At 43.0% G+C, this 13481-nt stretch overlaps 3 protein-coding genes across 8 annotated transcripts in view; 2 read left to right on the forward strand and 1 right to left on the reverse strand.

Annotated features, from left to right (window-relative positions):
• Positions 1–10347, reverse strand: part of cdkn2aipnl (CDKN2A interacting protein N-terminal like) — a 29015-nt gene extending 18668 nt beyond the window's left edge. For 3 of the 4 annotated variants that reach the window (XM_019869569.1, XM_019869570.1, XM_019869568.1), the window contains exons 1-2: positions 10066–10347; positions 9284–9389 (exon numbers count right to left, since the gene is read on the reverse strand). In XM_019869569.1, coding sequence (XP_019725128.1) covers positions 9284–9389; positions 10066–10280 — 321 coding nt within the window. In that variant the 5' untranslated portion in view covers positions 10281–10347. Of the gene's footprint in view, positions 1–8969; positions 9200–9283; positions 9390–10065 lie in introns of those variants that run through there. The other variant, XM_019869571.1, reaches the window with a different exon arrangement.
• Positions 1371–8576, forward strand: ube2b (ubiquitin-conjugating enzyme E2B (RAD6 homolog)). 2 transcript variants are annotated; one of them, XM_019869567.1, is made up of 6 exons: positions 1371–1423; positions 6413–6493; positions 6710–6735; positions 7179–7268; positions 7402–7490; positions 7678–8370. In XM_019869567.1, the coding sequence occupies exons 1-6, from the start codon at positions 1386–1388 to the stop codon at positions 7804–7806; spliced, it is 453 nt and encodes a 150-aa protein (XP_019725126.1). In that variant the 5' UTR covers positions 1371–1385; the 3' UTR covers positions 7807–8370. The 2 variants fall into 2 exon arrangements, with proteins under 2 accessions (XP_019725126.1, XP_019725125.1); XM_019869566.1 differs by lacking the exon at positions 1371–1423 and adding an exon at positions 3182–3415 and having other exon boundaries at positions 7678–8576.
• Positions 10348–11575: 1228 nt separating the features above from the next.
• Positions 11576–13481, forward strand: part of jade2 (jade family PHD finger 2) — a 37594-nt gene continuing 35688 nt past the window's right edge. Inside the window, exon 1 of one of the 2 annotated variants that reach the window (XM_019869548.1) lies at positions 11576–12480. In XM_019869548.1, the coding sequence (XP_019725107.1) occupies positions 12478–12480 (3 nt within the window). In that variant the 5' untranslated portion in view covers positions 11576–12477. The remainder of the gene's footprint in view (positions 12481–13481) is intronic. The other variant, XM_019869547.1, reaches the window with a different exon arrangement.

Genomic DNA, 13481 nt, shown 5'->3' on the forward strand with positions numbered 1-13481 from the left:
GCAACAGTGGTGCTTATTCGGTGTCTTCATGTGGTAGAATTATATTCAGATGGAGGAGTCGCGTCGCTTGAGATTGATCCAAGATACGCATCCTAGCTTTATTTGAGCCTCGCAATGCAAACTCAGCCACTTGCGATCAAAGACACTGAGGCACGAGTGCCAAGTGTATGACTTCATTAATAATCCTAAATGAAAGCCGCCGGGCTCCTTTGTTATTGTTCGTGAAACAAAGCGAGATTACAGCTTGACAAATGGCAGCTATAATAAATGAAGTCATTTTATTTTAAAGGCCCATACAATTCTCAATAAATACAATACTCTACCATGAAGTGAGTCTCTCTCTGTGAGCACTTTTAAGATGAAACCCTCCTGACGGTCCTTGCAGACTTTGGTCTGCTCGTTTGATCTCCAGTGATGACAAACCAAAGCTAAAATTCTCTCCCTGTACACAACCGTGTTGACATGTTGACTATGATTACATCACAGTCAGGGGACAAAAGAATACGTTTGGCTTCATCTAAAATAACTCAACAGTCAGCTGCTGCACGGCAGACACGACGCTGTCATCACCATGACCAATCAATGGCCACAATGTTATTGTGCTCATAGAAGCTAATTCAGGAACAGAGCCTGGATTTAAATTCTCCCCGTGGATAAGAAACATTTAACTCTAAGTGATCAGGTAACACTATCATGCGTGTTTGTCTTGGTTAGCTTAGCCTGTTCCATCCTGTCCAAGCCTTTCGTATCCTAGCCACCCGTAATTTGTCCTGGCCTTATCCTGTCATGTTTTTCCTTAAATTATCCTAGCCCCATCTCATCAATTATCTGATCATATATCATATCTTGTCTTGTCCTTTGATGCCCTTTTCTAAATGATCTTAGCCTATCCTAGGTTTTCCCAGTCTAGGCTATCCTATCCTCGGTCTTGCCGATGTTGTTATGCCCTATAGTTGGTGTCCTGTCTTGTTTACAGGCTAGCCTAAAAATCCAGCCTATCCTTGCAAAGGTGAACACTGTTTGTTTTGTATGCTTTGTAGCCACTTGAGCATGTACAACAGTAATAAACATTTGAACAGACTTCCATAAACACAACTGAATATCGTTTTACTTGTCATAAGTACATTTTATTCCCTGTTTTTGTTCTGTGAGCTCCCTGGTGTTCTTCGTGAAATGCTCGAGTCTAATTATAGCAGAGGAGTCTTAAAACAAAAAGGGGAGGGAGCACGAACCTCTATCTCTTTCTCTCCTCTCTTTTCTCCCCAATTAGGAGGCAGCCCTTCATCTCAGGAAACCTGAAACCATGACAACAGCCGGTTACTATTTCCATCCTGGCCCAGAGCGCCACCTGCTGCAGAATACCAGGAAGTGCCCCCAGCCCTCTCATGTGCCAGGGCAGGCGAGGACTGGGTTTATTATGGAGGTAGTGCAGGTTAGTCCGTGCCGTTTTGAAAATGTACAATTTTATTCTGGTGGTAATTTAATTCACAATTTAATCCTGGTTTTATAAATTGTAATTACTGGAGTAACCGTAATGGTGTGAGCTTCTAGGCGTGAGATGTCATAAACAGCAGCTCCTCCTAAGTGTATTTGCGATGGATCAAAACTCAAAGTCAAAAGTTGAGAAACAACAAAAGGATTTTTTTTCTCCACTATCTGATCTGAGCAGAGCATGGCATCAAATTTTGACCATTTCGAGGATTTGCCATGAAAAAGGTGAATCTCGGGGTCTATTCATGGTAAAAGACTCCCCCATCACCGGTTTCACCAATTGACACAAAGTTCAGCTTGGGCTACATGTCTGTCATAATAGGATGCGTAAAACTGGAACCAAATTTTACTGGACGTCGACATTTGGGGGGGATTCAAGGGGTCCTGCTATGATATCCTCCTACGGAAGGAAACACCCCCAGTGAATGGTTGAAATGGGGCATTTTCAGTGTTGTAACCAGGTGGATCCAGCAGATAGATTTATACATACTGACCACCTTTGAGGGAAGATGACATGGGGGGGGGGGGAGGGGGCTGCAGTGAAAGCTCCAGCAAATATAACTGTCGTTTAATCTGTCTTAATCGTTCCCTCGATGGCGTTTCAGGCTATCAATAGAAAGGCGAGGCGTAGAGCATGGCGAGAATGCAAGTCACATGGAGAGGAGCTTGTCATTTGAACCTTCAGAGTTCCACGAAGTCCGAAATGAGTTCAAACTATTGCCCACTGTCATAACCGATGGAGAAGAAGGAGGCATTTCAGCCGTCTGTGGAGGAGTGAAATTTTAATTCTAAAAACAATGCTAATGACAAAGCAAGACAGTGATGGCAAATTAGCCTCGTGCGTAACAGAACGCTCAATCCTCTCAGTCGCCACACATTTAAACTCCAGGTTTGACATGGACATTTCCAACATTTGTATCTTCCCCCGGTGCTCTAGGTGGCGGTAATGCTCATTATGAAGTGGGTGTCAAAGCCACAGGGTAGCCATCTAACGTTGCCATTATTACAGTCAACTATCTTTTTTTTTCCTGAAAACTTTTATCAGTGCATTTTACGCCATGATCTCTGCATGGAGTAACGAGAGCCTTGCAAAGTACCAACTTCAGTAGCTGCATCGACCATTCAGAGTATATGATCTCAGTACAGTATCGTGAAAAGTGACTGATGTTACAGTTATCTTTCGCAGTGAATATTTTCCTGATGAGATTTGCTTGCATTCATTGTTCATGGTTTTGAGAACATGATGTGGGTAAATCTTTTAGTAGCACTCAGAGATATATTTTACGGCATTCCCATCGGAGAAATTTGAGTTGGGCACGCCTGGAGATTGGCAACGCAAGATGGCTGCCGGTGACTTCAGTTCTCGCTACGACGAGTAGGTGGCATTGTGGGTACGGGTTATTTTTAGACGTCCATGTTTTTTAACCGATTTGATCTGCCGGATCAAATGTCTTTTTTCTTTGTGTAATTGTAACGAATTTATGAAACGCTATTTTCCTGAAATGATCAATGAGGGGCCCAGGGGCGAATGTCTACGATTCAAATCACCCTCAAACCATACAACCCATGACTTTTTGCATAAATCATGTCCTGATCACCGATCTTGTTGTGGGCTCTTAACGTGCTCATTGCACACTGTTACATGGCCACGTGTGCGTCATTAAAGGGGCAGGGCCTCTGCTGGTGAGCTCCGTCAGTCAGTGACGTCATCACATGGAGTAAGCCTGCCAGACGCTTGTTTTGAGGGAGAGAGAAAGACAGTGGAGGAAAAAAAGAACAAGAGAAAGGGGGGCTCCAAGCGGAAGAAAAGCACCGCTCGTCAATCGATTGATGCGCCTGCTTTCCTTGTACATACATTTTTATTTTTTAAATTTGAAATAATGTCCACCCCGGCGAGGAGACGGCTTATGAGGGATTTTAAAAGGTACCGCAGTCCGTCCTTTCTCTTACTATGTGTGCGTGTGTGTGCGTGCTAACAGGGTTAGCAGATTGGAGCTAATGCCAGCTAAGTTAGCTTAGCTTGAGCTACCGGCGAACAGACCGAACGCAGGCTGTGTTTAAGCTCATCGGATGTCTATTTAGGCGATATACTTCGGCATTGCGGTGACACTTTTGACAAATTATCCACCCAATTCCAACCAAAGGGAGCCATTTAGCGTACGCCGTTAATTAGCGTTGGTGTGCCAGGCTGTTGTTTTTTTGTGGGGGTGATGAGATTAAAGGAACAACCAACCGAAACCTGTTTAATTGCTTGTGAAAGCAACAACATGGAATTATGTGGGCCATCCTGCTCGAGCACAAGTAGCATTCGATGGCACGGCATTAAATGTTAATGCGAATTTGGGTAGCAGTGTGGCTTTGAGGATAGATTTTCTGAGGGGTTTGTGCTTTTAAAATGGCTGAGAGTGGCAATGATTGTTGTATGGGTGGTATCTCCAACCACAATCTGTTGCCATACGCCGAGTGTCATCTGTATGTGTGTGTGTGTGTGTGTGTGTGTGTGTGTGTGTGTGTGTGTGTGTGTGTGTGTGTGTGTACAAATGCCAATTTGGGCCGAAATGTGGCGCACAGGTGAGTGTTTGTGTTTTTAAAATGGCTGAGTGTCAATGCTTGTTTCACACCTGCACCATCCTTGTGTTTGTGTTAAGTCAGGTGTATTTGTATATACCCTAATCACAAAAGAGTCTCGAAGGGCTTCACAGACAGGCAACATCCTCTGATCTACTATCAACCCCCTGGGCACACACACAGACCTGTCTTGGAAAAACTCAAAACTTCAATTTGGGGACAGGAGGAAACCTTGAGAAGAGACCATAGATGGAAACATCCCCCTTCCAGAATTGCCAGGCTGCAATGGATGCCGAGTGAGCAAAATGTATCACATAGTATGGTGCTGTACAGTCTTAGTTGAAACAGCATAAGAATCCATGTAACAAGATGGAGCGCAGCAGTTTAGATGCCTTTTGCAAGGTGTTTCTTTGTCACAATCTGACCCGGTCAGTCGATGCAGAATCCTCCATAGCAACGCCTCCCGGGAAAGTGATCCACCAAAGATGTTGTCCCGGTCAGTCGTCACAGAAGCCATACAGCAGCAGCCTCAGATTTCATCATCGCTTCCTTGCCCCCTCTCAAACTAGTAGCTGAGGGGGAAGGAGAGTGGAGAGGTGGCAGTAAAACAGGACAACAAGCAAAGGTCAGGGGTCAGGGAAAGCACGAGGCAGCTTTCATACTATGTATGAGTTAATGTTAAACTGCATTGGCTGCCCAGCCTCCTTCCTAAATAATGTTGTATTTGTCCTATTTAAATTTAGTTTATAGGGTAAGTGATGTCATGCATAATGGAGCCCCTCTCGAAAATTTTCAGCCAATCGGAGAAGGGACTTGCCCGAGAAGCCAGTGAAACAAAAGCATTAGCCAATCGCTGAGCTAACCGGGTTCAGTTTTCGCACATGGTGGCATCAATGTATTTTTACACATCATGACAGTGGTGTCCCCACAATGTGCAATCTGCTGCCGTCTTCCATCTGTTGTCAATGTGTGTGTGTTGTGTTGTGAAAATGCTGCAGTATTGTGGAAGGCTGCTGGGGCAGGAGGACACCAGATAAGGTGTCGTGTAACCCTACGCTTGTCCCCAGGTGCTAAAGCATGTACTGCTCAAGCCCGGTCAACAATGGCAACATCAGCTGTGTGTGTGGGTTCGGGTGGGGGTGGGGGTTCTTCCCCCAAAAAATGTTTCCAAGAAAAATACAAATTTATTCTCGTAAGAACTTTTTTGTTTTAGAAAAGATATAATACACGTTTAAAATTGAAAATGTCTAATTCTCTCTGAAATAATTTTTTTTTTTAATCTCGGCCTGCAAAAATACAGCCTTATTTCTCCAGCAATTTCTTTCTTGAAAAATCCAACTTAATTTGCAACTTTTTATTTAAAAAAAATTTAATTCTTGAATTTTTTTCAGGCCACAACCCCCCAACTTTTTTTAATACCCACGACAACATTATTGTGAAACGTCACAACATCTAGAAAAACGTCCAGCTCTGCTTTTGGCGTGATGTCACATTTGACATTTCCATTCTGCTAAGACATCAAAAATCAGATACGGAAAAACATACATCTTACCCAATTGATTTGATGGTTTATCTCCCAATATTTTGCCTACGAAAGGATTTCCCGACCAAGCCTTGGTTTTTTTTTTTTATTTCGTTTTTATTTTATTTTTTTTTATTTATTTTTTTTTTTTCTGTTTTTTTTGGGACCAAGTCACAACTGTCAAAACATCGAGAAGTGTTGAACGGAGCAGAGAAGATCTCGGGGGAGCTTACGGTTAATGAGGTTAATTGCAATGCGTTGGTGTTCGCACACACGGGTGCGCGCACACACTCACACACACACAGATGGAGTTGGCGTGCAAGGTCTGATCAGAGCTGATATTAGGCCGACACCTGCCCTAAGCTGTGGTGTTGCCATGGCAACCAAACATGAAGTTTGGCATAAGATTTTTTTTTTTTTGTTCCACAGTGTTACTTCTTTTGTAGAAACACAATGTTATTCAACAGAAAGAAATGAATTCTCATTAGATGATAACTTGCTTTGCAGGGGGGTGGGACGTTCTTGTAAATTAGGACTATTTTGTGAATATACAACCTTTCAATAGAAAAATGTTCCTTTTTTTTTCAAAGAAATACAACTTGAATGGACGTTTTCCTCTGGTCAGATTGCTACCTTTTTCGTGATTAAAATTAGGGCTGCGTGAGATCGGAAGAACGTGTGACACGGGGTGGTGAATATCCCTTGCGATATTGATAATGCGATATTTGACAGGTACCTGAAGATTTTTTTCCCCATGGAAAAAAAATAAGCAAGAGTTGGACATCTTTTGTTTTTTTCTTTGAAAAATAATCTTTTGTTTGTCCTGTGCAGACTTCAAGAGGACCCTCCTACCGGTGTGAGCGGAGCGCCATCGGAGAACAATATCATGCTTTGGAACGCTGTTATTTTTGGGTGAGTGGCGCGCTTGTTCTGCACCGCCCTACCTTTTTTTTTTTCCTCTTGTTGTTTTTCCACCTGCCCGGCAACCCCGACGTGTGATAACAAAGTTATGTCATAGTGGATGCGCCTTGTTTTCACAGTCAACACAGAAATCAAGCAGCAGAGTGTGGACTTCCCTTCGCGCGCGGCGTTACTGACGGTATTGACTGATTTGTTTTGTCTTTGCAGGCCTGTCGGCACGCCATTTGAAGATGGTGAGTTCCTCCGTTTGGGGCTCTTTCATTGTCATAGGTAGAGAAATATGATGAAATATTGACTTATAGGGGCCATTTATTTATTCGCTGTGAGTGCAGTATCTGATTCGTATTTCATGAACTACTGATATCTTTAACAAATGTATGGGCCATTTTTGCTGCACTAAACTTTAACAGCCATTATGGGCCAGTCGTAAATCTTGAAATTCCTCTCCCTGCACAAAAAAAAAATGGTGTTCGCTGATTGGCTCAGTCATTCTCTCAAGTTTTCTTTGAAATCAAATTAAAAATCACATCAGCAGATTACAACCTTTTGTTGGTCAAGAAATGTTGTGAAGATGTGGCTTGATTCTTGCAAGGTTGCAGCTTTTCCGTAACCGTTAAGTTTGTATCCAAAAGTATATGTATTGGGGAAAAAAATTTTTTTGTCTCTCTCACTGCAGGAACGTTTAAGCTTCTGATTGAATTTTCAGAGGAGTACCCTAACAAGCCTCCCACGGTTCGCTTTGTATCCAGAATGTTTCACCCCAATGGTAAAATGAACACAAGTGCCTCTAACATTATTTTAGTGACTTTTCCTTGTAAAATATTTGACTCAATTTTTGCGTTTTTTGTTCTTATTCCAAAATACTTGTGTTGACTGTTGTTTTCGCCGTGTTCCCTCAGTATACGCAGATGGCAGTATATGTTTAGATATTCTCCAGAACCGCTGGAGCCCCACATATGATGTTTCGTCCATACTCACCTCTATCCAGGTGGGTGCTGTCCTTCACCACTCCCACACACCCGATGACATCACACCCGCTAATCCGTCGTTAACTGAAAATCATCATATCCAATTAAATGCACCAAAACTGGAGAGAGACTGATTTTGGTCCAGACTTGATACCAAAATGAAAAACAAATCTTAGGTATTTATCAATCAATCGATCTCTCTCGTAGTCGTTGCTGGACGAGCCCAATCCGAACAGCCCAGCCAACAGCCAGGCAGCGCAGCTCTACCAGGAGAACAAGCGGGAGTATGAGAAGCGAGTGACGGCCATCGTGGAGCAGAGCTGGGTGGATGTGTGAGACCCCAACCCAAACCCCCCCCTGCTTCCTCCCACCCCCACTCGTTGATTTTACCTCGTGTGTGCGTGTGTGCGTGCGTGTGGAGATGCGCATATCACAAAAACTCAATAAGTGCCACCCTGCAAAAAAAAAACAAAAAAAAACTATGGACGTTATATCAAGGGAGTGAGGCAGAATCATCTACCCCCCACCCCCAATTATTTTACTTTTTTATTGCATGTTGTGACATAAGTTATTGCTAACAGAACGTGTAATATATCTTTGTGGGGTTTTTTTTTTTTGATTGACACGCTGTCAGTGTGCTGCTGCTTGGTTTGTTTGGAAATGGCAGTTTCATGACCAAATTTTTTTTTAATCCCCCCCATGGGTTGTTTAAAAAAGCCTTTTGATTGGATGCCATCTTTTAACATGAATTTCATGATGACAGATTTTCCCACCTCAAGGCAGAAGAAGTGCATCGAAGGACAAAAAGTGTGGTGAGTCAGGCTAAGTTTGTATTCTAGAGGGAATTTTTTTTCCTCTGATGTAAAAGGACTCAAAAGCTTGCCGGAAAAACTAAAAAAATACATGAAAATAAAAATCATTTACTCCCTGAATCCAAATCAAAAAGGCTGGGAAATTGCGACTTTTTTTTTTTTTTTTAACTGGCATCGTGGCATCATGTATTTAGGATTTGTTCCGACTGAGCAGAAGGGACATGTTACATTTGTCAAAGGAAAGTATACTTATAACAATATGCTGTATAAAAAAAAGTTAATAAATTTTTTTTTTCAGATGACTTTTGTCATTTGTGCTTTTGCTTGATGCGCTCGTGTGGCAGAATACGTATCCGACTGACAAAAAAAGTCCCATCTTTCCAGAAGGAATATTTTTAGAATCATGTTGAATTGTATTTTCTTGACAAGTCATAATCTAGAAAGTCACATTTTATCAACACAAAAATCTGAATCAAATGACAATAGTTAGAAATCAACAAGTAGTAATCATAGCTTTATGGTGTTTTTCAGCACAAGTTGTAGTCTAGAGAATAGCTGTATTTTAATCAGAATAGTTGCATTTAAGAAAACATCTTTTTCCGGGTACTTGAGAAAAAAGGTCAGTTTGTCAAGAATTGTCTTTTTTGGGGTGAAAGCATGCCCAATAATTCCAGTTAACACACCAAGGAGGATTTTTATTTTAATACATTTAAAATAGGTCATTTTTCATCAATTTAAAAAAAATAAAAACGAATACACTACAACAATGAGATAAAATGACAGTGAAATGTCCACACTGCTGGCATCATGCATTAATTCATAAAAAAAAAAAAAAAGTCTTGGTGTGAAAGCAAACATGAGAACACAAGCACAGCCTGTATGTTCCCAACAGCAAGAAAAGGAATCCATCATCTGCCCTGTAAGCACAGTAGAACAACACCGGAGTCAGCAGATTGAATTCGTAATATATGTGGTATTTTAACTTGCAGGCTGGACTGTACCTGCTGCTGCTTTACAATTTCATCTCTTGTCTTGAAGACGGGCGCGTCCTCCACCTCGATACCCTCGGCCATTTGTTTAACTTTGTCAAGGAGCTCCGTGCTATACCTACAACAAGGGGAAAAAAAACTATGTTATGTCTTGAGACGCCGTACTGTTCCTTCCACAAAATCCCCCACTTAATATTTTATTTCATATCCACAAGCTTTGTGTGTGGTAATATAGAAATGTATATAATGTTATTCGCTATTTAAAAAATATATATTTTTTATCATTAGCTCAGACGCCAAAAGCATTTCCGTTTATGGCCAAAGGGGGCAGTAGCCAATTGATGTAGCATCATTCCATGGGTGAGCAACGAAGAAGAGTAGTTTGGGGGGGGGGGACAAAAACAACCGAAGAATTCGCCCAAAGAACTACTTTGAACAGTTTGAGAACTTTTGGAGCCGTTAGTCTCAATTTAACAGTTTAAAGTTGGCAGTTGTTTAACTAAATCACAAAAACATAAAAATGATCGTTCTAATGTTGCTTCCGAGCTGGCTGATGACCCTATCATCTGAATTAGGTGTGTTGCAGGCGGGAGAGCTGGAAAACAGGCAGGACAGTGGTCCAGACTTTTACAACGTTTTAAGAGGTAAGTGTAAATATGAACTGTCAAAACACTTTTTTTATGAACCACGAACGAACGTAAAAAATTTACGTGTTCTATTGTCTTAGCGATGCTCAACAAGCACATATTATTAGATATTGCATTGTCTTGGGGGCTTTAAAGTGACTTGTGTACCGGCAGCCGAGGAAGACGTTGTTGGCCCACACCATTGAAAGCGAAAGCAGCTGGTCCATGTGCAACTCGCCCTCAAAGTCGTTCATATTCCGCAGTATGAATTCCCTCCTGGGCACCCAGTGCTTGTCGCTTTCCCAGTGTCCGCGGAACGCCTCCACTTGGTCGGCCACTGCACGGTTTTGTCGGATAAAATCGTTTACGTCCGAGACCGACATCGTTGCGCAGAGTGCCCGCAGCGTGAGCAAAACTCGAGTACACCGTTGTCAAGGAAGGCGGTTTCCGGTTTTGGGAGAGTTACCCGGATTTTGTTTTCTACTCTGCACTTTGGGACACAGCAACATGCAGTGGTGGGAAAGAGTACTACAAGAGTCTGGGTGGCGGGGGGGGGGGGGTATTTATGCATCTCAGCATAAATGCAAAGATTAAGTACATTACTTAGAACAAGAAGTTTGTGACATTAGGCTTGAGTGAAATTTCAGTATGGTAAACAAGTGTATTTTAAGACATACATTAAATATATTGCATTATTGCAAAAATTGAAAAGCCATTCCGCTTTGTAAGTCTAATAAGAATTTAACCGCTGTCAAATAAAACAAAACTACTTACTCACTGATGGTGCCGGGCAGGAAGGTGTATGAAATTTACCTCTCGCTTGGTGAACTGAGATCTCACGAGAGTCAAGTCAAATTTATTTATATAACTCTTAATCGCAGAAACCTCTCAAAGGGTTTACCATTCCAACCGATGACAAATATTAACGACATCCCCTGATCTTAACGCCCAGGAGAGCAAGCAAAAAATAAAAAACGGGAAAAATGAGAAACCTCGAGAAGGGGACAGGGGTAGGGGAGGTTCATTGCATCATCCTGAGAGTTGTCCCTAATATTTTGCACCATGCCACTTGCCGAGGTTTAAGAAAACAACGGAGGATGACAACGATGGAAAATACATCACAGCATACGATGCAGCGTAGCAGATGACATTGCTGCGATCTGATTGGATGCTTGGCAATTGTCCAGGTTTGTCCTTTCCCAAGGTGAAATCTGCACATAAAATTAATGCATCACATAGTTTTACATTTACTTTAGAACCCGTCAATGTGACCTTGAAACCTGAGAGGATTGTGGGAGACCATACATATACCGTGGAAATAAAAAAAGAAATCTACACCCCTCCGTTCAAATGCCAAGTTTTGAGATATGACAAGAAAAAAAACATTTGCAAACCAATGACCAGCAGGTCCAAATAGCAGTCAGTGTTCTCACAACACCTTCGGGAAAAGCCTACCACAACATATGAACTTTATTAAGGGTTAATGAGAGGCACCTTAAATGGTGGCAAATGTTTGCTGACTCTCATTTAACACGAGAATGCGACTGGTTCATCCTGAACACAGACAGCCGCATGCCCATTTGCGATTGCTATTTTGTTACAGACATTGCGAAAAATACCTCCCTCCAAAAAAAAAACATTTCTGAAGAGGCACAAATGCATACATAATGACATACATCAATAAAATAAAACTTTAGTAGGGGGCCAAGAATGGATTCTTGTTTGTCATTCATTCAGCAGTTAAACATCTTAATACAATTACGTGTGAACGTATTAGTACATTTTGTTCCGCTGTCCTGTACGGAATGACGTACTTGCTCAAAGTGGCATCGTTTTCCTGTAGGGGGCGCTCGCATCTCAGAAACGGCACGACGAGGAAGTGCCACAACCGTGCTGCTCAATTCAAAGTACGCCATAAATATGGCGCCAAAAGAGTTTTCAAGCTGAGGCTCCACCACTCCATTCCTCCTCCACATTTGTTTTGTCTCTCTCGCTCACTCTCTCTCTCCCTCCTTTTTTAAGGAGGAGCGTGCAGGGCTGCAGGACGGAGGGGACGTTCATCTTGTGCATATCCGCGTCCAACACCGTGCGGCCCGGCCAGAGAGGGACGAGGAGGACGTGTTATCCTGGTAGTGTGTTTTGGAAGAAGAAGAAGAGAGGTAGAGGATTGCGAAACAAACTGGATTGCAATCTTTTGGGGGACCTCCGATTTCCAAACTATTTTTGGACGCTGCTGTATTTTCGTGAAAAAAAAATGCGACATGATTTTTTCCAGTGAGCGGCATGTCGTGCGCTGTAAGCCGCTCAGCGCGTAGTGAAACGCGGCTACGGTGGCGGCGACACCCCGGCCCCGCTGCTCCGTGACCTGGAGCTACTCCAGCTGACTTTTTTCCCCTCTGATTTTGTCGGGGGTGTGTGAATTTTATGTGGATTTCTTTTTTTTTTCCTAAGCTGTCAAAGTGGGTGGGAGGGGGAAGGCTCCTGTCAACCCAACGTGGAAGTTCACCCAGAGGAACAACATTTACATGTGCTTGGATCCCGATGGTCTCCTAATCGATGTGACCCCTTCCCCAGCAGAACATGGTAAATACCCCTTGATTATGTTCCTGTTTTATAATTAACGTAACGGTATACGAATGTAATGAGGTTTGTGGTTCTGATGCAGCAATTCGGCATCCGACTTAGTACGTGTGCGAAGGTGTGTGTGATGGAACTAACACATTTTAAAGAGGAAATGCACATGTTGCTAGTACGCAAGCGCAATTACCCCCGCCCCCAGCAGAACAAGATAAACACCTCCCTTATTATTGCATTCTAATCAATATTACAGTGAACGGTAAATGCATATAATATCACGAATGTCGCGGTTTGGGATGCACTTTCGTGATTCTCTTTGAGCCCTTTGCCAATAAATCACATGAAATGTACAGTCATCTTAAAGTTGTAATGTGACGTCATAAGATGCGGTGGAGGTCCGATGGCATGTGCGTGTGAAGTAAAGCGTTTAAATAGGAAACGCACATGTCGGTAGTGAGCATGCGCGTGGTGTCAAGCGGTTTGTGTGTGTGTGTGTGTGTGGGGGGGGGGGTGTAATGGCAACAAATTGTGCACGATTCGCAGTGGCGTGCAACCCAAAACTTGCCAGATAGTGAGTCGGATAGGGTGCGCATGCGCGGTCGAGTGGAGAAGTGCACCTTCACAGCCCTCGGAGGAATTGCAGGTTCCTTTGCATAGATGAGAGGTTGGGGGGGGGGGCAGTTCTGCTTTTAGGAAGGCAGAGCACGCCACCACACACACTAGGACTCGCACACACATGCACGCACACACCTAGGAATTAGAGTAACCCCTCTACCCGTGCCTCCTCCTCCTCCTCCTCCTCGTTCTGCTGCTGCTGCTGCTGCTTCGTGCTGTGCAGATCCAGCAGGCTTTGGAGGAAGAGGACGAGGAGGAGGGTGTATTAGGGGTGGGGGGGGTCTGGTGGTTGTTTACCTCCATTTCTTGTGTGGAAGTGACTGCAGCACCTTTCTCATATTAATAGAGCGACAGATACTTCCTAGCATTGATGCACCGATTTGATAGTTAAT

The sequence above is a fragment of the Hippocampus comes genome, unplaced genomic scaffold (assembly GCF_001891065.2).
Source record: "Hippocampus comes isolate QL1 unplaced genomic scaffold, H_comes_QL1_v1.1 scaffold109, whole genome shotgun sequence".
Taxonomy (NCBI): domain Eukaryota; kingdom Metazoa; phylum Chordata; class Actinopteri; order Syngnathiformes; family Syngnathidae; genus Hippocampus; species Hippocampus comes.

Excerpts from the sequence above, each read along its gene's own strand:
- ube2b (XM_019869566.1), top strand. The coding sequence starts at position 3,372 with ATGTCCACCCCGGCGAGGAGACGGCTTATGAGGGATTTTAAAAG. Across the intron at positions 3,416-6,412 it reads CTTATGAGGGATTTTAAAAG|ACTTCAAGAGGACCCTCCTA; the intron begins GTACCGCAGTCC and ends TGTCCTGTGCAG. Across the intron at positions 7,491-7,677 it reads CCATACTCACCTCTATCCAG|TCGTTGCTGGACGAGCCCAA; the intron begins GTGGGTGCTGTC and ends TCTCTCTCGTAG.